The sequence below is a fragment of the Embiotoca jacksoni genome, unplaced genomic scaffold (genome assembly GCF_022577435.1).
Source record: "Embiotoca jacksoni isolate LCO1_2020_lvr unplaced genomic scaffold, fEmbJac1.0.p SCAF_4, whole genome shotgun sequence".
NCBI lineage: Eukaryota > Metazoa > Chordata > Actinopteri > Embiotocidae > Embiotoca > Embiotoca jacksoni.
In genome coordinates this window covers 4,904,361-4,926,576 of record NW_027185392.1, presented here as the reverse complement: position 1 = coordinate 4,926,576, position 22,216 = coordinate 4,904,361, and the positions used below count along the sequence as shown (strand labels likewise).

The window sequence follows — 22,216 nt, the reverse complement described above, 5'->3', positions numbered from 1 at the left end:
ACCGGTTCACTCACAGCGCGAGACTAGCCTGGGCCTGTCCCTCCAAGCCTCCTGCACTCCTCCAGTTTAATATAAAACACAATTTTATACAATATATATATATAGTAGGGGGTCCCTGCTCCATCTCTCTATCAGTTTGGGGGTCCTTGGCCTGAAAAACATTGAAGACCCCTGATTTAAACCACAAAGTATACTTCTGACTAGTTTGCAGTTAAGGTGACAATTTAAGAGTTTAGATCAAAATCAAATCAGCTTTATGACATCACTACTACGGCTGTATCCACAGGTGAGCTTAAACTTCAGCTAAATTCCCCCCTTGGTCTCTTTAATCAAACACCCGGACTTATCCAAATTCCAATTAAAACAAAAGTCCACATGAATCCTATTCTGGAGCCCAGATAAAGCAGCAGCCAAGAAAACCACAGGGGGATTATATTTGACTTTGGCTCTTGTCAATAAAGATTACTGCCTCGTTTCCCTCACCTGTCCAACTTCAGAGAGAGAGATCTAAAGCTGAAGGGAGCTGCAAGCATTTCCGAATAGCCAACGAGCCAGCAAGGCGAGGGTTATTCAGTCAACTATGGAACTGATGTGGTGTACCCTCCGTTCGGGTATTTGTCAAACTAATACGACGTGCAGGTAATAGAGGAGTGCCTGTATAATATACATGTTGAGGATTACTTGCAGGTATTATGCAAAAATGGGTGTATATGCTGTATGCAAACACAGGAGACTTCCTATCAATTCGATGTCGTAAGAGACCGTGTCCAAAGGAGGCGAAGATTTAATTTTGGTAACAATAAATAAGATTTTTTTTTTTCATCACAAACTGCTCATCGCAGTCAAGCGTGTGTGATGGTGTACATGGTGAAATACACACCTGTTGGGGCTCCAGGGGATGGTGGGGACCAGGCTAGCATCAGGGAAAAGGATGTTGTTTTCTCTGATGCGATCCAGGGCGTAGTGCATCTCGCAGAGTGGCAGTCTGTTCAACTGGAACTGGAGCTCCACCTGACACAGAGGCAACACAGAGAGCTTGTTTATCTCCATCCATCCGTAGGCTAGGGATACCAGGAAATAATCAATGCAATACATTTTAATCAATACATGGAGCAAACCTTTTGTTTGTTAGAACAATTCTGTTTAAAATGAGAATCAATTTCTGGTTTAGAACCGATGATTCTCTTTAATGATTTATGGTATCGAGAATCCACATCCATTAAAAATCATACATGTATAACATATGCAATGTGGTGCAACGAATTGCATCATATTGCAAATTGGACATCTGTAAAAAGATGTTAAAAATGAATGACATGTATGAGCTCTAATTAAATTCCTCACATAAAGACGAGTCTTGCCAGTTGCTCTGGAGCCGCGTATTCATGTCTCTTTAAAACTAAGATGCAAAATCAAAATTTGATGTGTTGTATTCTCCCAATTCTCTTTTGGGAGCTCTCTAGGTCTGCCACAATACGTACACAATCACCTGGTCGCAATTATTTGAGCCTAGTCGTCACTATTTTGTATAGTCATCAGAACTGTTTCCTTTCATGTCTATAAAAACCGCTGGATGAAACTATGTCATATTTCCATGTCATTTTCCACCGTTTGAGGTTTGACTGATGCTCTTTTTAATGACATCATCTCATCCAGCATCATCCTGCTATGGTTTAATGGCACATGAGTAGAGAACTAGTGCCACCAACTGTTTATCTCGAGGTGTTTAACTTCTGATATTCGACTGACTGCTTTTCAAATGAGCATTTACTGACATTAACCATCATGGATTGAGTTGAAACACCACAGGCAATAAATGTCTCTTCTTCATAAATTGTATGTTTATCATTAAACTGTGATCAGGCTTAGAATAGTGGTCCAAAATAAACAGGAAAAGACAACTAATTGGTTAATCGCAATTATTTGTTTGACGATTAATTGTAAAATAAAATTTTATGAGTGGTGACAGACCTACAGATTTCTAGATCTTACAACTGACACACAAGACCTAGAACCTTGTGGCAGCATCATGGTGTGGAGATCCTTCCCACTGAGACGAGGTGGGAGACAGTAACACCTGCAACAGTGTTGTGCACTGGCTTTGCCACAGCTGAACAGTTGATGAACCATTTACTAATTCACCAAGTCCATTTACATTTCTATTTAATTCCCATATCTTACACCTGGTGTATGCGTTAAGATTTGTTTTGTTTTACTGCTGGAGGGCGTAGTCAGCTTGAGAGAGAAACAGGCTTCCAACAGGTACACTGTGAAGTATGCAATGGCTTTGGGGGCTACAAGTGTGAAAAGCAGAGTGATAAAGAATGAATATATGTATGATTAAAAAAAAGAAGAAAAGAGGAAACAAGAAGAAAATAGGGAAAAAAGACAAAGAAATAGAGTGAAATAAACAACAAACACAAGGGAATTTAAAGTGAGATATGCAATAGCAAGTAGTGTGCGAAACGTCAAGGCTGTGTGGAATAAGAACACACAAAAGAGATAGGGAAATTTAATTGTAGCATATAAGCAAGCAGGAGAGGCATATGCAGAAGACAAAGGAGATTATGCTCCCGCGGTGATAGAATGAGGGTTGTTTTGATAACTGTTAACACAGCACCCCTGCTGACGCTCAGGGCAGAAGGGGAGAAAAAAAAAAAAGAGTCTCCCGGAGGTAGTTATTCCAACAAAAAAAGGTGAAACTTTCAAGTTTTTAAAGAAAGAAAATTGTCTAATTATCATTTTCTAGTTTGTACAAAAAAAAATTACTTGCACAAAATCTTAATAAGACAGCAGTCTTATTAAATATCTGTGGTGACAGTAGGACAGAGACACCACCTGCTTCAGCATGAGAAGTGCGGTAAAGCCTATACCTGTAATTCTCTGTCAGACTGTAGCCCCAACTCCTGACAGCAGTCCTTGCAGATCCTCAGGAAGATGTAGTCCTTGGTTTTCTCCTCAATCACAGCCTCATAAACACGCTCTTTGACCCCAGGAGGCGGCTGGCTGCTGACCCCCTCACGGCCCAGCGGCAGCAGCAGGACTGAATTTACTTTTGTCATCACAAGCCGCCCGGCCAGTGTGTCCTGACGCGAGAGGAAGGAAAGAAAAAAAAGAAAGAAGAATAACAGTTTAGCAGATACTTTTGGACTCTTAGTGCCACTAAGGAATAGTTAGAACCTTAAAAGTGAAATGGCAGAAACCAACGTGGCAATGTGTGGTTGGCAGACGCCACTGCAGACAGTCCACTTACCTCAGAGAGTGTTTCAGTGAGTCTGAAGCGTGCAAAGAGCTGTCCATTCTGGGCATACTTGGCTCCAACAGAAATGCCAGTCAGCATAAAGCTATTGACCAGCTGCAGATTCACCTTGATGTTAAACCTGGGGTTGAACATGGACATTGGTTATGCATTTAAAGACCCCATTACTGCACTTGTAAGTCAACTTAAGAATGAAGGCATCACTGATGTCAATAAACAAGCAGCATCGCAACGGTACATTCACTTGACTCGGGTACAGGTGAGTCCCTCCTTTACTGCAGACATCTTAACCCTGTTCTGCTTTCTAGTAGTTTTAAGTAAAAGTGAAAGCCTAATAAGCCGTTCAAAATCTAAGGCCAACCAAATAAAACCCAGACAGCGAAGAACCTAAAAAACAGCTAAATCCATTTTATTAAGATGGTCCTTGAGAGAAAAACAACCAGTGGCACAAAGCTTATTCATGCACACATTTAGTGGAAAATTGAAGCACTTTTGGGAGAGATATAAATTCAGTTCTGCGGTGTTGCCTTTCTGGTCTCTGCTGGATCTGAAATGATGAAATAGCCAGCAACATTGGTGATGAACTCTGATGGATGATTGGCACGTGCAGATCACTTAACACGTCCTGTATTTATTTACAAACCAGTGGTGTTAGACAGCCTGGGGAGCTCTTAAGGTTTCTTGTTATGGGTTTGCATCAGCTTTCTGGCAAAATTCTCAAAGAGGGAACATTTTTAGACAAAAGCAGACAGCAAAGAGGTCTTGGTTCTACTAAGTCACTCCATTCTCACTTTAGATAATCAGCATTCCTCCTGATACAAAGCTGCCAAAAGGAAAAATGTCACACACAGAAAGGGTAAAGCAAAATATAGTTTGAAGTTATTCAGTTATTCTAAAAAGAAATCGTTTTTAGGTTGGACAGCACTTAAATGACTGAAATAAGCCATTAATGATCATTTGCAGATCCAAGAGTCCACATTTAAGTGGAAACCTCCTGCTGAAACTGGATCAGCCCTTAAAAGCATTAGAAAATGTCAAGCATAGATGAGAGATTGTTCATATGCATACTTGAAAAGATGAAGATTAAAAGAATATTTCATGCTACAGGTAAGAACAGAAAAAGGATCCATTCTTCGATTCCTTACCAAGTCAAATGAGACTGTGAGTCAAGAATCAAGATCATTTTAAGAGCCGGCAGGAAGTAAAAGAGATTTAAAGTGGTGGGGGAGGGTCTGTCGTACTTATTTTACTGAATGGGGGATTAAGCGGTTACTGTGACGTCATCAGCAGCATGTTCAGTTTGTTTTTTTTTCAAGCAAAAAACTAGAGAAAAAGCCGCATTCCTCATGGTCTTCAAAACAATCACCTTAGACTTGTGATTCAATGGCGCTGCCACCGTTAGTGAAGCTGGGTGTGAGATTCACACCCGCCCTCTCACACACACACCCTCACTCACACACACACACACACACACACACACACACACACACACACACAACTACAATGATGGTCAAGTCTGACACCTTGTGGTGGGTTGAGATTTCATAACACAAAATATTTATACCACTCAACGACAGCCAAGGGCTGTATTGGTGAATGTATTGTAAATAAGATGTTTGGTTCAAAGCAGTCAAGAGAACATGTATTCAATAAAAACATATATATAAAATATAAAACTGCAAATTGTTCAGTGGCCATACTACAAACAGCTGTGCTGCACAAAAAGACATATATATATATATATATATATATATATATATATATATATATATATATAAAGGCTGCATTTGCACACATTATATTTCGTATTTAAATCATCATATTAATGCATTTTGTTATATTGGTGTTTTAATATACATGTATTACTCATTTCAGTTCATTTTCTATTCAAATTTCATTTACATTGCTTTTGTAGATGTTTTTAAACTCTCGGTTATCAGTGTCGTTTGTACTTTGTTATTCAACTCAAATTCAATAGGTAGTGTTGAAACAAGTCTATTCAAATGCCCTCATAAGAAGAAACCCTGAATCATTTGACTTACTTGCTAACTTCCTTATATTGTGCAATCTCCTCTATGTAGAGCAGGTCATGCAGTCGGGCCTGGTAGTTGTCTTTGGTCAGGGTCTTATCCAGGACTGACTGGGTGAAGAGCTGGTCGGCCGACAGAGGGATGTGATAGCGGGATAGGAGACCGCGCTCCATTTCGGCCATCGTCTCATTGGGACAGAATTCTACGATGGTCTTGCACGAAGAGTCCCAGCGCTTCGCTGTCATCAAGAGCTGCTGCCTGGCTGCCAGCAGGTGTTCAAGGTCTGGAGAGCAAAGGACAGGAGAATAGGAGAAGGCACTAATGAAGCCTATACATTGATGTAAAACTGTTTGACCTGTCGGTTCTGAATATATTGTTTGGACTCAAATCATGAATGTGGTTTAGCTGTGTCATTTCATATGCTCTGACTTTTTAATGACCTCCAAATGATCTCCTTGCTTTTATCATACCTTCAATAGAGGCAGCGTCCACCATGATCCGCTGCATCAGCACAGGTTCTGAGCCGAAGTCAAAGACAATGGTCTGTCTGAAGGTACCAAAGATCTCTGTGCTGAAGCCCACTGCGACCTTGTAGACACAATGGTCCAGGCCATTGTCTACTGTCACTGTCACAAAAGCAAAGTTTATTGTGAGTTAACTTGCAATCCATTGTTACAAAAAGAAATGGCACTGTCACTTCAAAACTCATCAAGATAAAAAAAAAAAAAGTAAACTACCGCAGGTTGTGAATTCCCCTCCTCTATGAATGGAAGACATTTTTTAATTTAAAACTGTAAGCAAATACGGCCAATAAAAGCAACTGCAGACACACATACAAAAAAAACAAAAACATACGTGATGTCAAAATGTGTGATTTAAATGTGCCATGACCACAATTTATGTAATTCAAGACATTGTAGTCAAAGTAAAACAACGTAGTAAAAGATAAGGACCTCGCAAAACCTATTCAGGTCATAAAATAGCACAACTTTCACTTATGTACAGACATCATATGATCTTTGTCAAATTGCCTACTGGTGCTCACTACAATAAGTAGTCTGAGCAGAGTCTGTGCCAAAATTGCTACTACAAGTGTATCATTGAATTTTTCTGCATAGCCGAAAACACGCAATCTCCGTGTTTACGTTTCTTTATAAGTTTTGAAAAGTCAAAGGTCAAGTAATAATCGGGTTTAAAAAGAAAAGAAAAAAGTTTAATCCTTAAAAATTGTCACACAACTTGGCACCAAAGGACATTAAATGAAGAAAAAGTGAATTTGACCCCACAATCCCATGACTGGTCATGACATATGGATATGCACATAATTGTTTTCGCCCATCCAACTTCCTTTTGAACCCGCCCCTGCTCTGCCTCTGATTGACTGGTACTCGTTGCTTTCTTGGGTTAGGTTGGTTAGCTTTAGGAAGGACGAGTGAGATGGTTCAGGTAAACGTATCAGAGTTAGAGCCAATCAGAGGACAAGTAGAGGAGGGTCCTGAAGGTGGAGGAAAATATTACGCTGGGTATGTGCACGTCTCACCTGGAGTTTCCTCTCCTGGGGTCCACTCCTGGCAGCTCTTGGGGACTACTTGGAGGCGCTCCTCAGCTGACACGCCTGTGATGAAGAAGTGTGGTCTGTGGGCATCGTACAGCAGGGCGATGCGGTACAGCTTTCTGGCCGGCTGGTGTAAGAGCACGATGGTGAGATAATCAGATAATTCACAAAATTTAAGGATGATTAATATACAGACCCAAGCGGCACTGGCAGGCCAACAGTAAAAACATTGCCTAATTGCCCCGTGGCACACTGATAAATGATCTGCTTAGACGAAGAAAAGACTTTATCCTACCTTGCACAACAAGGAGAAGATCCAGGAGTGGGAGGATCTTTTGGAGGTGACGGTAACGGAGAGCCTGGAGCTGGTCTCTACATTCACTCCTTCTAAACTGTCACTTAGCTAGAAGAAGAAGAAAAAAGACCCATGCTTAGTCAGAACTATCACTGCCAATCTATTCGGACATTTTTCACAAGAAAAACTGAATGAGCCTAAGTTCACCGCTGCATAAAACAAACATGAACGTAAACATTTTAAAAGTATCTATCACATACTATATATCACAACAACAGTTATGAGCTGGCTATGAAGGGTTTAATAATGTTATGACAGGTTTGTGAATGTGTGCCTTTCACCGTCAGCCCTGCAGAAAATCTTTATTATGAGTTTGTATGGTTAACACAGTTATGGCAGTATAAAAAGATTCAGTGTTATAAATCTTAAACCTCTTGGACGTCTGGAACAAAATACAGAATCTCCTTAAAATCAATTCACTTATTCCATTTACACATTTCCGAAGCTTGATTTGACATCTCCAAACCTGTAATTGTTTTATATAACTGTATTTTACTCCGTTTTATCTACTCAAACTACCTAACTTATATTTGAATGCTTCTTATACAACCTTCTTATTTTATATTTTTGTTGATTTTAATTCATCTTTCAGGTTAGTCTTCCTTCATCTGACAGTAAATGGTTAACTATAAGTTCAACTGTGATACCATGGTATCTCTGTCAGCTTGTTATTGCTGTAATCACTGTTATTGTTTTTATTTGTTCTTTGCTCTGTAAATGACTCGATGTCATTGTAAATGAGGGTCACCCTCAATGATTTCTCCAGTATAAATACATGTTGAGCAAATGTTTGCTCCTGCTTTGTGTTTAAGGGATTTCACTTATACAATCACAATGCATAGACAAGGAGACGCGTGACAAGAAAAGCTAAATAATAGAGCGTTTATCTCTAATTATAGCAGTAGAATGAAAACCTTACTGAGTTCAAACATACTACTCATACAGAGCATTGAAAGTTTTTGTGTTTGTTTTTTTTTGTCATTTAAAAGCTACCGACTTGGTAGCACAATGTTGCTTGCAGCCCTGCTAGAGTTACACGGCGGAGGGTTTACAGATGTTTGAAGAGGCTTTTAATAAAATCCTGGATGAGAGGGTGAACCCTCAATTTGTCACGCGATTTGGGATGTTTTCTAGTCACTGAGCCACTTTTGAGCTGGCAAGCACCACAAAGCCACTCACCACTTTCTCTGGGGAGAGGGAATTCATCCACTTCTCTATTAGGGTCTCCATGTAGTTCTCGGTGAAGTGCTTGCTCTCCTGCTGCTGTTTGAGGCGGATGAGGCGTGACGCGTAGCGCTTCTGCCACTCCATCAGCTCCTCCTGCGAGTGCGCCGACGTGCACTGGGCCCCGTACCGACACAGACCCTGCTCCAGGTACCTACAGGACGGACGGACGGACAGACGGACGGACGGACGGACAGACAGACAGGCAGGCAGGCAGGCGTGCTGAACACAGGTAGGTGTTTAATCAAATATACAGATATTGGTTTTACTTCAGAAATTTGTTCAGACTACCAGACAGATGTTGGTTACAAGAAAAACTTTCTCGTATGTCAACAATAGACATAGCATAGAGGGTAACCTTCAGTTCTTGTCATTTTTGCTGATGATTAAAAATAAAAAGACTGTAACAAAAGTAAGTTTAAGATTTTAACAAATTCTTTTGGATTCATTGTCACAGATAACAGGACGTATAATACAAGAAAAATTAAATTCACAGCAGTTTACTGCCTTGAATAATGACTTCATAGCCCTCATTGTAATGAAACACCATCATTGCTACAAGTTACTCCTTTGCAATCAAATGCCTGCATTTCACACAGACCAGAATAGTGGAAATGGCATATCAATTTAGCGCCACATTATTTCATGCAAGACATAAATTCTTGCGTGCAAATTACCCGAAGGCTTTTATTACCTTTTACAGAGGGTGTACTCCTCACTGCTGGTGACTCCTCTGGGAGGAGGCCGGAACTGCCAGCCATCTTGGACCTCTGTCAATACACAAGCCAAGTGGTTAATAAGACCTCTGAGGGTTTTTCCACACGAGTATGATGACTCCCTGTTCCCCTGCTGCCCAGTGTTCATAACACATATATGTTAAAGACCAGAGTACGCTTAATGTCCTCATCCACACGGCATTTGTATTCACAGTAAAAATGTGTGTTAAATGTAATGGCCACAGGTCTTACAGTCTAGTAGCACTCGTATTGCTGCTGCTTTTGTTTTGGACGCACAGACAAGAAGGCACTCAACACGCTCGCCTGTCTTCAAACATTCAAACCACTTTTTTAAGTTTGAAAACGTGACAGCAAGTCGATTCATGTTCACGTTACATCATCAACAGTGGTACGGCTGGTACCCAAGTTCGCCTCGTTTAAACTCACATTTACTGGTCTTTTGGTTAAAATGTACTCGAGTACAGTATAAAGTACCAAGTGGGAAAGCACCGTGAAAGCATCTAAAGATTGGCTTCAGCCAGCTGGTATCCTCTTTAGAAAGCGCTCAAATACATGTGAACATTTTTACACTAGGCACATTATCAATTCTTTTTTTTTTCCCCAAGTTGAATAAAGCATTTAAAATCAACACATTGTACGAAGTACATTTTCTCACCTTCATCCGGCTCATCTGTGTATTCTGGTGCCATCTCCCTATTAACAGCCTGAAAGAGATGGGAATGGGGCAGAGTGGGCGCAGAAGATTATTATTATTATTATTATTATTATTATTATTATTATTATTATATCAACTAGTAACAGCTGTGTGCAAGCAGCTGGGCCATTATTCTAATTGCAGCTAACTGACAAATACATGTATTACAAATACAAGGGAGCACAAAATAATTAAATTGGTGTTGGACTTGTTATGATTCTCAGCCATTAAAACATCTACGTGAACAAAAAGCACCAGAAAGGCAAGAACCAACCAAGGAGGATCGGAAACCAGAGGCACTTACCTCTATTTCTGAGAAGAGCATTTTTAATCTGGTGAGGTCTTTTGCAACAATGCCATTCTGCAACAACAACAAAAAGAAGAAGGAAAAAGCAGTTCTTAATTACAATCAACAGCAATTAGTTATTTCGGTACATGTTAAAAATCATGTTATCATTTTTCTAGATATTTCCATTCAAGATTTAGCTGTGTCACCCACACTGTATGCATCGTCAAAGTTGAAACATTTACACTTCTAAATGGCAATTTTTGAGCTCCATGTTGCCAAAATCTGCTACTTTAATGCATCAAAGGAGTACAAGTCACAAGAACTTCTACCCATTCCGGTCATTAATCATATTGATTATTTTTTACAGTTCAGTTGTTGCTCTTTCAATATAGCACCTCGGTGGGTGGACTTTCTGTCATGAACTCTACCTGACCCCATATGCTACGCACGGTGAATGGTCGGGTCTCGGAAAATGCCGTCCTGATCAGTGATGATTATTGAGGCATTTTCTGTTGCAGACACATTTTATTACTCAAAACTGAGCTGTGTATTTTTTCCTTAAAAGACCAAAGGCTTTAATTCAAATAATGACCACCATATGATGTTAATTTGTTCTTAGAAACTGCATGTAATTTAATGTAATTTACTGTTGTCATGTTTCAACATCCTGCACTGTGTCTGCATTGTACATGGTCTATTTTGCTATGTGCTTTCCTCACTCTTTTATCCCGTTTGGTTTGATCCCGTTTTATTTTTTCTGTAGTGACAGCATTACATGTAATCTAACATCTGGCAAACAGACAACAGTTAAAATGTTGCCTTTTGGCTAACATCTGTACAACTACACTGATGCTGAATAATGTGGATTGTCCCTGAAAAAAACAAATAAAATAAAAAATCTGATCTCAATATCCAGCCATAATATTCTAGCCCAACCATTTAATTATTGTCATTGTGCCTTTATGAATAGAGTATATTTATGCATTGTACATTCACCATACCATTGGCTCTCCATACAAGGCTTTAGATAGGATGTTGGCCACCTCCTGCAGGCTGCCATCCAACAACATGGAACGCAAGCTGGCCTGAAGTGATCCATCTCCCCTGGCAATTTCTTCTGCCAGGACTGGAACCGGATGAAGAACACAGAGGGAACAGGTAAGGAGAGAATGAATTCAATTCAATCCGTTAGGTTTCTCCTAATCTATGTAATAAGTCTCCAAGTCTATTTTTCAGGAAAAAAAAAAAGGATAAAAGGGACCAGGTTGCAGTTTAGAAATTTATGAACAATTTAATGTAAATGTGAAATTGTATCTTTTTCTGGTTTTGTATATTTTTATACAGACTGACAATGATTATAGTGTAGCACACCCCATTCTGCAAATCAGGCTACAGCAGTGCCCCGATACACCGGCTTTATTTCAGTTTGGCCAACCATGCCATGCGACTCACACTTGCACGCATTGAGGCACAATTCATTTACTTTTTTAGCCTCTGTCTTTGAGCTCTGAATTTCAGCAATGACCTTTACACAAAATACAATGCTCAAATTCACCAGAGGGAAATGAGACTAAATTCAAGATTTCTTCTTATTACACAAAGACCAATTGTGCGATCAGGCAGCTGGGAATTGGGAAAATTCCCATTTGGGAGTGTCCCACTTACGAGCTGAGATCGGTCGCAAACAGGCAACATGGCAGCCTCCAGAAAATGGGCTCCATTTCTGCTTGTCAGAGTACAGGAAAGTGATTAAGAACCTAATCATCATCCATATAAACCCTGGGACGAAATGGAGCTCAGGAGCGCAATATTATTTGTACAATACATTTATAAACGATATGATGAACTGCAATTTAACGCCGCAAGCAAACTAGGCAGGTCAGTTTAATCACGTCTGACCATTTAATCCTATTTTTGAGCAAGCAAATCTCTTCCTTTCAACACTAAGACTGCCATGTCAGGTGAGGACAAACCTGCTTCTAGAAGCTCTATAAAAAGCTCCCACTTCCTTAGTGCGATAGTTGCACTTTGACGGGTGTTCAGGTGCATTTTCCCAGTCAAGAGGTCAGAACTTTCCGACTTCCCAGTTGCTCATAAACGCAGCACATTGCATTTTAAAACTTTGTTGAATAGGTCAAATAACAGAAAACTGTATGTATCAGCAGATGGTTCCAATTTTAATTGCTACTCACCATGTTTGCAGTCTTCATCTGCTTCATCATAGTTTTTCTGTTGGAGAAAAGAGAAGAAAAGTAATAACCATAAGAAAGTGGAATATTTTGTGTTTGAGGGTCAGAGTTTCATGAGCTCCAAGGATGGCCGTCTTTGCCTGACAGCAGAGTCCCTCACACTATCATTATAGGACTTGAGAAGTTTCCATAATCTCAGGGTTTAAGTAACTGGTATAATTTTAGTACTCTGGGAAGATAACATAACGGTACCATGGAAAGAAAAAAAAAGTAGAGGTTCTTGTTCTCGTTTCTAACCCTCACTTCATGGTAATTTACTCGGTGATTCAGGAGTACCACAGTAAATTTAAAGCATAATGATCAGCCTATGTCATTTGAATGTAATGTATTAATTTAGGGATATGAGGAAATGATATGCTATTTGAGGATAACACTGCTGAGAGCCGTTTCAATATTATGATTTTCAGAAAAGTCAGAGACATATCCCTCTCCTCTCCCAAAGAAGTCAACCAACAATCCCTTTCAGTTATCAATTCCTTTACTCTGCACACTTGTCAAACTATGAGCGACAGGTATGATGAAAAATGGAAAGAATTTGTGGGACAGAAAGCCAGAGGGAAAAGAAGTATCATCTCGGATTATAGGTTGTATGCTTTCTGCAACATCAACAATAACACTGAAGACGGCCTCCGTCCTCACCAGCTGCAAGAAGGCAGCAATTCGGTAGAGCAGGGCACGGCTGCGGAGGGGTCCGGCGGCGGCCACGAGGGATGGGGGGCTCGGTGGGACAGGGGCACTGGATGATGGGGGTGCAAGGACCACCAGGGCGTCCGTGCTGTGGCTGACTGCCGCCTCGTACTCCCGCCTGGCTAACGATCTGCTGGCTTCTTCACATGACTTCTCCGCTCTCCTGTCCGCCATGACTCAGGGACAAAACGTCTAGAGGAAGAAGAAGAGGACGAAGAACGACACACAGAATGAACATCCTTTCAACAATAGGGGTTTTGGGGAAGAGGATGAAATGATCTTTTTTTTTTAGTGGCACACAACTAATAACCCGCCAACACTTGCTGCCGAACTGTCCGGTGTCACCGCAGATGACGAGACGTGGATGACGTGGTGGTACCCGGCCATGCGAGCGCTGCTATTTTTTTTCATTGCGCTCGTCTTTTGTCGTTCTTGCACAAATAGCCGTAGTTACTTGGGAATTGTTTACCGTTTTAACAGAGAAAACCCGTTGTTAACTCGTGTTTTCTCTCGAGTCAAAAGTCAAATCATGTGAATGATCTGTCATAAATCAACAACAAAAAAAAGAAAAAAGGATGAGACTCTGAAGAGTGTTTCCTCGATACATTATATTCTATGAGCTACAAAAGAAGCAGTCATATGAGATGCCTAAAGCATTACACAAGACATACTTTTCTATGATTTCAAGTCAGTAATGGTGGAGTCAGTGGTCTGGTGTCATGTGACTCCTTAGACTAGGGGCATAATTCATAATGCAAGGTATAAGGGTTTTATTGATACAATACAGTATGACATGCTGGACAGTACGCAGAAGGAAACCGGTGTGTCATAATAGAGAGTCAACAGTCAACACTAACCTTGTGTTAATGGGAATACATGACAATATGCTACATCTCCACTGGACTTTTACTTGAATATGTATTATTCTTTACATACAGCATCACCCACATATGTACTGATGAGACTGTATCGTTATGTACATCTTTTTTGTTTTTTATATAAAAAGGGCCATCTTTTTGGACTGAGATCATTATTTAAATATGTGGATCAACACAGTGTACCATCGTCCATGTAATGTTGTCCTAATAGATAACCTTTTAAAAATGCCTACGAAGTAAGTATCTGACATAGTGCATGCAATCCAAGATGATAAAACTGGGAAGAATCAGTAGGTCGTGTGTTTAAATATTACATCTATTGCCTGTTTGGTCCAAGTCATGGAGCGTCTGTCCGAGTTTCAGAAGTGAATTATAATATGTTTAGAGAATCCAAGTTTACAGAACAACAACAGTTGGATGGCAGCTTTCTCTGCATGGGACCTGTTGCCCCCACCCCCCTTTTATTTTATTTTTTATTACAGCTGTGTGTGACCGCCATCCACCATCCTATCTGAACATCATAAAATGTACATCTAAACACACACAAACACAATATTTAAGAAGGAGCAATCATTGGTTCTGTGTGCTCGAAGAGGCTGTGTGTGGTTGTAGATGGGGGGTGGGAAGAAAAATCGTTCTATTTTTCTGCACATTAGGGTGACATGAATAGAAGGTACGACATTCAATTCCAGGGCTGTAACCTGATTCAGAAATTTGTCGGCCAAATTTTGATATAGGGGTTCAACACAAAGATTTGACTATTTGTTCCTTTTTTTCCCCCCAACATACAGTGGGTACGGAAAGTATTCAGACCCCTTTACATTTTTCACTCTTTGTTTCATTGCAGCCATTTGCTAAAATCAAAAAAGTTCATTTTATTTCTCATTAATGTACACTCAGCACCCCATCTTGACAGAAAAAAAACAGAAATGTAGAAATTTGTGCAAATTTATTAAAAAAGAAAAACTGAAATATCACATGGTCATAAGTATTCAGACCCTTTGCTCAGTATTGAGTAGAAGCACCCTTTTGAGCTAGTACAGCCATGAGTCTTCTTGGGAATGATGCAACAAGCTTTTCACACCTGGATTTGGGGATCCTCTGCCATTCTTCCTTGCAGATCCTCTCCAGTTCCGTCAGGTTAGATGGTGAACGTTGGCGGACAGCCATTTTCAGGTCTCTCCAGAGATGCTCAATTGGGTTTAGGTCAGGGCTCTGGCTGGGCCAGTCAAGAATGGTCACAGAGTTGTTCCGAAGCCACTCCTTTGTTATTTTAGCTGTGTGCTTAGGGTCATTGTCTTGTTGGAAGGTGAACCTTCGGCCCAGTCTGAGGTCCAGAGCACTCTGGAAGAGGTTTTCTTCCAGGATATCTCTGTACTTGGCCGCATTCATCTTTCCTTCAATTGCAACCAGTCGTCCTGTCCCTGCAGCTGAAAAACACCCCCATAGCATGATGCTGCCACCACCATGTTTCACTGTTGGGATTGTATTGGGCAGGTGATGAGCAGTGCCTGGTTTTCTCCACACATACCGCTTAGAATTAACACCAAAAAGTTCAATCTTGGTCTCATCAGACCAGAGAATCTTATTTCTCATAGTCTGGGAGTCCTTCATGTGTTTTTTGGCAAACTCTATGCGGGCTTTCATATGTCTTGCACTGAGGAGAGGCTTCCGTCGGGCCACTCTGCCATAAAGCCCCGACTGGTGGAGGGCTGCAGTGATAGTTGACTTTGTGGAACTTTCTCCCATCTCCCTACTGCATCTCTGGAGCTCAGCCACAGTGATCTTTGGGTTCTTCTTTACCTCTCTCACCAAGGCTCTTCTCCCACGATTGCTCAGTTTGGCTGGACGGCCAGGTCTAGGAAGAGTTCTGGTCGTCCCAAACTTCTTCCATTAAAGGATTATGGAGGCCACTGTGCTCTCAGGAACCTTGAGTGCTGCAGAAATTATTTTGTAACCTTGGCCAGATCTGTGCCTTGCCACAATTCTGTCTCTGAGCTCCTTGGACAGTTCCTTCGACCTCATGATTCTCATTTGCTCTGACATGCACTGTGAGCTGTAAGGTCTTATATAGACAGGTGTGTGCCTTTCCTAATCAAGTCCAATCAGTTTACTTAAACACAGCTGGACTCCAATGAAGGAGTAGAACCATCTCAAGGAGGATCAGAAGAAATGGACAGCATGTGAGTTAAATATGAGTGTCACAGCAAAGGGTCTGAATACTTATGACCATGTGATATTTCAGTTTTTCTTTTTTAATGAATTTGCACAAATTTCTACATTTCTGTTTTTTTCTGTCAAAATGGGGTGCTGAGTGTACATTAATGAAAAATAAAATGAACTTTTTTGATTTTAGCAAATGGCTGCAATGAAACAAAGAGTGAAAAATTTAAAGGGGTCTGAATACTTTCCGTACCCACTGTACATCGGGCAATCAGAAAATCTGCAGCATGCTCTCCTTTGGATTGCCATGGGTCTCGAGCCCGATCTGATTTCTATGGCAGAGGTGTCGCCTTACGTCGCTCTCCCCTCTCACCATGCAGGTGCCTCAGGTGACCTGCTTGAAAGCCTCTCAACTTCCCCATCCACGCCCTCAGACCTCCCCCGGTTGAACCTGCGACCGGTGGGGACCCGCATGCTCAAAAACAACCCCTTGTCTTGGCATCGCTCCCAACCAGAAAACCCTGAGTGTTCTTGAAGTATCTCAGTTAACTGTTGGGTCTCTGACGAATCATTTCACGTGTCAACTTTCAAGGAGCACATCAAATAAATTCATTAAAAAAAATAATCATGCGATTGTTTGTTTTTTTGTTTTTGTCATTATTATAAATCCAGTCCGTGTTAAGTTTTCAGTTTAGCGCCACTGACTATAACCTTTGGGCAGCAAGTATAAGTTTACAAAGCTATTTCAAAATACCTTAGCAACTTTTCCACAACACCAGGCATGGCTCCATACAAAAATGACACTAAAGGGTCTCTCAGATGACACTTCTGTTTTGTTGCGTAACAAAAAAAAAAAAAAAAGAGGGATTGTGTATCGTCTCAGAAATATTTAAAATACCTTTACCTTAAGATATCATCACACTCAGGATAAAATGAAGAGAGGCACTTGTGTGAGATAAAGTGCAACACTTTTTAATGTGGAGCAGAGTGCAAAACTCAGATTATAAACGGATGGTGAAAAACAGACGGGGAAACTTACCCATGGGCAAAATTACAATGAACAATAACACAAAATAATAATTTTCAGTGGCCCGTTTTGTCAACACAGCCTTACAAAGAGGACCAAATTTAATTTTGGGATTCTTACTAACCATATTACAACACTGGAGAAGGTCACAGTGGGTAAACAGGGTAATCTGGCCTGCTAAGCATTTCACTTTATTCTCTGTAGTTGCTGCAGAAACCAGTGTTCACCCTTTTTATACTGAAGCTAAGCAATATGATGAAACCTGGCCAGATGACATTTGTTGACCCAAAAGCAGGTTCATTGCCATTGCTGGATGTCTGAATGCTTTTCTCTTTATTAACTACAGAGCTTGAAAATGTGTCAGCCTAGAATTGATGCGAGACTAAATTTACTGTATATTGCCAAACCCTAGTCTCTGTCATCAAGAAATATTTAAATAATAGGTTGCCAAATGGCTAAAAAGCGGTCAGGCAAAAAGCATGTGAACTGGAACCTCAGTCTGAGATTACATGAAGCAGCGCAACCTCCTACACAACCAGCGCAGATGAGGATAGGGAGGGTGCACCATGACCTGCTGGAGAACACCAAAGCCTCAAATCCTCAACCTTGGCCGATAGCCGAGTAACTTTTGGTGGCATTTCCACATCACCAGTTTTACCATTGGCATTGCAATTTATCTCAGAGTGGCAGATTAAGAGCTCTTTACCCTCCCTCCCCCACCCAAAAAAAGAAGAAGAAAAAAAAAATGCTGCCCCAAAAGACCCATTATTGTTGTGTGCAAATATGGCTGGCAAAACAAACTTTCAGCTGCTAATTAAAATTCCACAACAATTAGCTGATGCTGAATTTCCATCCAAGCACTCACCACAGCCTGGAATTCAGCTTTTGATTAGGACTGGCTCAAAAAGAACAGTGAAACTGCAGCCTGTGGCCCAGGAATCTTGGGCATATTTGCAATATCTAGTCCTTGAAAAGGATACAACAAACAGCTTCTAAACTGCTAAAGCTGCACTGCACAGCATGACGAACACATCACACAAAAGATAATCTCACAATTTGAAAGAAAGCCGTTTTCCACAAAAAAAAAAAAAAAAACATTGATTGGGTATTTTTTTGTATCAAAAATAGATTATGCGAGAAGAGGGTTTAAATAAGAGCATGATAACCTTGTAATAAGTTTGTCAGACAGTTACTTCTCGAATACCAAGCAACAGGCAACTATGGTTGTAACAGCTGCTCTACCCCAACTGCTTCTCCCTGATTCAGACTGTTCTTATGCCTGTGGACCAGAATATAAAAATTCTTCAGCTAATGTTCAGTACATGTTGGTCACACATGACACGGATTTAATCTGAATTCAGTGCTGATGTAGATATTAAGTGCTTTGATTCCACACTTAATTAACATAACATACTTGCACCACATACTCTTTTTTTCCCCTGACATTCCTAAAGACAGAAGAACCTTCTCCATCTTCCATCTCCTCAGACAATCACTACATGACTTGGAACAAAGTGAGCATGAAAAAAATGTGCAGGGTGCATGCCCTTAGCCAGTGGTTTCTAACTGGTAAATGAGTGCAGGGGAGAAAAGAAAAGGAAAAAAAAAAAGATATATATATATATATATATACACACACAAGACTTCCATTTCCAAGTCTACTGTGCCTGTGCTGCTACGCTTTTATTTTGAAGGACATGCGTTTACCATGGCAAAGTGTGAATACAGTAGACATTTCCTGCCAGCATTGATATGACAGAAACACTCAAACTAACATCACATGAGTAGTAAACTCTCATCTGAGCATTTGTAAACAGGTTCAGAATTAGGTAAGTCTGCCTTTTAATTTCATATTTTATCAAATTCAACGTTTATTCCAGAAATCTGATGAGCATTGCCAGTTTAAACGTATTTGAAAAGCATATATTTCACTATTTTATTTTTTTTAGCCCTAGTTGTACTTTTGTTTAACTTTTTTTTTTTTTTAATGTTTATTTCAAATTTTCAACGGTAGATGAAGCAATTGTGTATTATTACACTACTTTTTTTGTGAAAATAAATTTGAGTCAACTTAATGACAATAGTAAAATGTGGGTCCTGAGGGTGGCTCAGTTGAGACGAACTGCACTAAGCAGCTGCATCTTTGCCGTTTCATGCAAGTGTCTGACAAACCAGTACAGGTTCTCCATAATGTTAGCGTTTCCAGAAGAAGAAAAAGTGAACTGCTGATGAGTTCACTTCCTCTAAAAATGTAAAGATTCAGATGAGGAACAATACTCAAATTTATTTTAAAGCTGTATGACAAACTATCCCTGCAAACTAAGCACATGTGAGAACTGGACAATGTTGCAGCACCCATCATAATAATGAATAACACACCTACCCTCACTGGAGGAAGTCAGGCTAAGGTAGGTGTAGGCTACGAAGTGTTTGGTGTCCATGGCATACCTGGAAACATGTCCTCTACAAGTAGTGGCGGTTACAATAACATTGCCATAATGGCACACACACTGCAGCCCTAATGCATAATCATCCAACTCTAGTCAGTCAAATGTGTGGATTGTAAAGTGAAGGACAAAGATAATGATCCGAGATAAAAATAAATAAATAAATTTAAAAAAAAAATAATAACAATAATAATAATAATAAATTAAAAAAACACAGGACTGATATTACCACAGTACATCATCTAAATTCAGAGAGGTTATATGTAACCGCAACGATGTCCGTCACCTAATGTTTGTGCTTGCAAGCGACTTCCCAATGAAGAAGCTGGCTAGTAAATAGTTTGCTGGAATACAATGAGGACACCTGCCTTCTTTTTTTTCTGGCGTTCAACGCACCAACAACAGCTTCGTGCGCTGCACAGCGGCTGACAAAATATATTTAGTATCCGAGGAGAGTTGTAGAGGAACATTGGCAGACAGCGATCGAAGATAACAAATTAATTTGGCTTCGCGAGCATCATCAGTAACAACGAGCACAAAACACGGCTGTAAAATATTCCCGGGAGCCCAATAAGTAGAAATTAAAAGATAAACAAGAGACGCGCGGAGAGAGTGACTTTGTTTCGTCTCAAAAGAGCAGGTAGTTGAAGCTGTTGTTTGTCTGGCCAAACTTGTCACGGACTGCTGTGAGTCGGAGCGATGACGCTGGCGTTACAAAAACGAGAAAGGAAGAAAAAAAAAAAAAAAAAAAATGTCTCCCACAGTGCCGCTTAACTTATCGTGGGTGTTTTGCACGGTGGGGTGTAAACAATGTCGTCGCTGAACACAGTATGCGTAGCTAGCGGCTAGCCTCGATAGCCCCAAAACAGGGCCTTTCTTGGAACCAAACTGGCACAAAAAAAAAAAAAAAAAAAAAAAAAAAAAAAGCTCCCAGCGAGAATAGCGGGCTGTTCACGTTAGCAAGGCGGGCTAGCCAGCCGAGCTAGCCTGGGTTCGCCGAAACAAAACGGGGTCCGGGGCCTGTAACTCCGCCGCGGTGTTTGGGCTCGTATCGTCGCCGTGACATCGTGTTGTCGCCCGCGCGCGAACTCGAAGCGTTCGTCGGGACCCCAACGACCCGCGGCGGGGATTCGCGCCCGGCGGCTCCGCGGTTAAAAAGACGAGCGAAAGGGCTGAAAATGGGAAGTCAACACTTACCTAGCTTTACTTTCTACGCCATCTTGGATCCACTTGTCAGACCATCGCAAAGCATAGTGGGATGTACTGATCTGAAGGTTGAGAGGACTGCTGCGTGTGCGCGCGCACGCGTGCGCGTGTGCGTGCGCGCGGTAGCCTGTGTGTATTGTAGCCCGCGATGACCGGGGTATTCCGTATCAAAATAGCGTTTTCCTTCAAATGGGGTTTTCTGGGTTAATGGGTTATTAAACAATGCAACATGATTCGTCCTGCTTTAAGGCCCGAGTACCAATACAGCAATGTTAAAAAAAAAAAAAAAAAAAAAAAAAAAAAAAATATATATATATATATATATATATATATATACTCCATTAAAGGTAAATCTCCATTTTAAATCCTACTTTCGCAAAAGTACGAGCAGCGAAATGTAAAGCGTAAAAAAAAAAAAAATAAATAAAAAAAAAGTACTGGTTTTGTTCCCTCTGGCTGATAATGTTTGATGACATCACGAGATTATCAGCGAAACATCAGGCGTTTACGCAGCATGCTACTCTGCTAGCCCGCTTGCAGTTGGAGCTAGTTTGAGAAGTACTGGAGACAAGTCGAGTCGTTTCGTCCACTGGTTCCCCATTCACGGATCCGCGGTGGTGGAAAGTAACGAAGTACATTTACTCGAGTATTGTACTTTAAGTGCAATTTTGAAAGCGCTTGTTCTTGACGTGATTATTATTATTTTTTTTTTAATATGATGCTACTTTATACTTTAACTTCACATTTCAGAAGAAAAGACTACTTTCTACTCCCAATACATCTATTCAACAGCTTTTGTTCCTTTTTTTTTTTTTTTTTTGAAAATTTGCTTTTAAAATAATTCAACTCGTTAAAAGATTAAAACGGTGGTTTTCAACCTTTTTTTTTTTTTTTTTTTTTTAGCTTCGGACAGCGTAGTGGAGTCGGGGGCACATTTCAGATGTTTCAGTTGTTAACAGCTCAACCAAATAGTGATTTTTCCCTCTAAGTGTCTAACATGGTTTAATTTTTTATAAATGTTCAAATGATACAATATCTCACCAAAAGTCACAGATTGGAGACAAAGGTAAAATCCTGAAAACAAATTTGGATATGAAAAAAAAAAAGCTCTTCCCTTCTCTCCCAACAATCATCTGATAGGATTACATGCATTGAGATCTAAAAAAAACAACAACACAAGGATATAACATGACCATCAAAATAATGTACTTCAAAGTTATTTAAGTGTTAAACATCAATATCCTGCTCCATGTAGTTTATTTTAGAGTGGAAAACAACTTTCTTTTAAGTTTGTGTCCAGAAGATGTGTCCAGAAGAATTTGTAGTTATGCAAACCAAAATTTTCATTTTACCTTAATTCAGTACATCCCAGGAGCGTTCAGTTGACAGCCTCAACCTGGGTGACCATTCCAGTTA

General features: G+C 40.3%; 1 protein-coding gene across 4 annotated transcripts in view; it reads right to left on the bottom strand.

Annotated features, from left to right (window-relative positions):
- The window catches only part of helz (helicase with zinc finger), a 57,000-nt gene extending 36,113 nt beyond the window's left edge, over positions 1-20,887 (bottom strand). The window contains exons 1-15 of one of the 4 annotated variants that reach the window (XM_069168441.1): positions 20,792-20,887; positions 13,032-13,271; positions 12,336-12,372; positions 11,145-11,269; positions 10,159-10,215; positions 9,816-9,864; positions 9,118-9,193; positions 8,379-8,577; positions 7,140-7,247; positions 6,830-6,971; positions 5,760-5,915; positions 5,302-5,572; positions 3,254-3,380; positions 2,874-3,086; positions 881-1,011 (exon numbers count right to left, since the gene is read on the bottom strand). In XM_069168441.1, the coding sequence (XP_069024542.1) occupies positions 881-1,011; positions 2,874-3,086; positions 3,254-3,380; positions 5,302-5,572; positions 5,760-5,915; positions 6,830-6,971; positions 7,140-7,247; positions 8,379-8,577; positions 9,118-9,193; positions 9,816-9,864; positions 10,159-10,215; positions 11,145-11,269; positions 12,336-12,372; positions 13,032-13,253 (1,913 nt within the window). In that variant the 5' untranslated portion in view covers positions 13,254-13,271; positions 20,792-20,887. The remainder of the gene's footprint in view (positions 1-880; positions 1,012-2,873; positions 3,087-3,253; positions 3,381-5,301; positions 5,573-5,759; positions 5,916-6,829; positions 6,972-7,139; positions 7,248-8,378; positions 8,578-9,117; positions 9,194-9,815; positions 9,865-10,158; positions 10,216-11,144; positions 11,270-12,335; positions 12,373-13,031; positions 13,272-20,791) is intronic. The other 3 variants (XM_069168442.1, XM_069168445.1, XM_069168444.1) reach the window with 3 other exon arrangements.
- Positions 20,888-22,216: the final 1,329 nt, after the last annotated feature.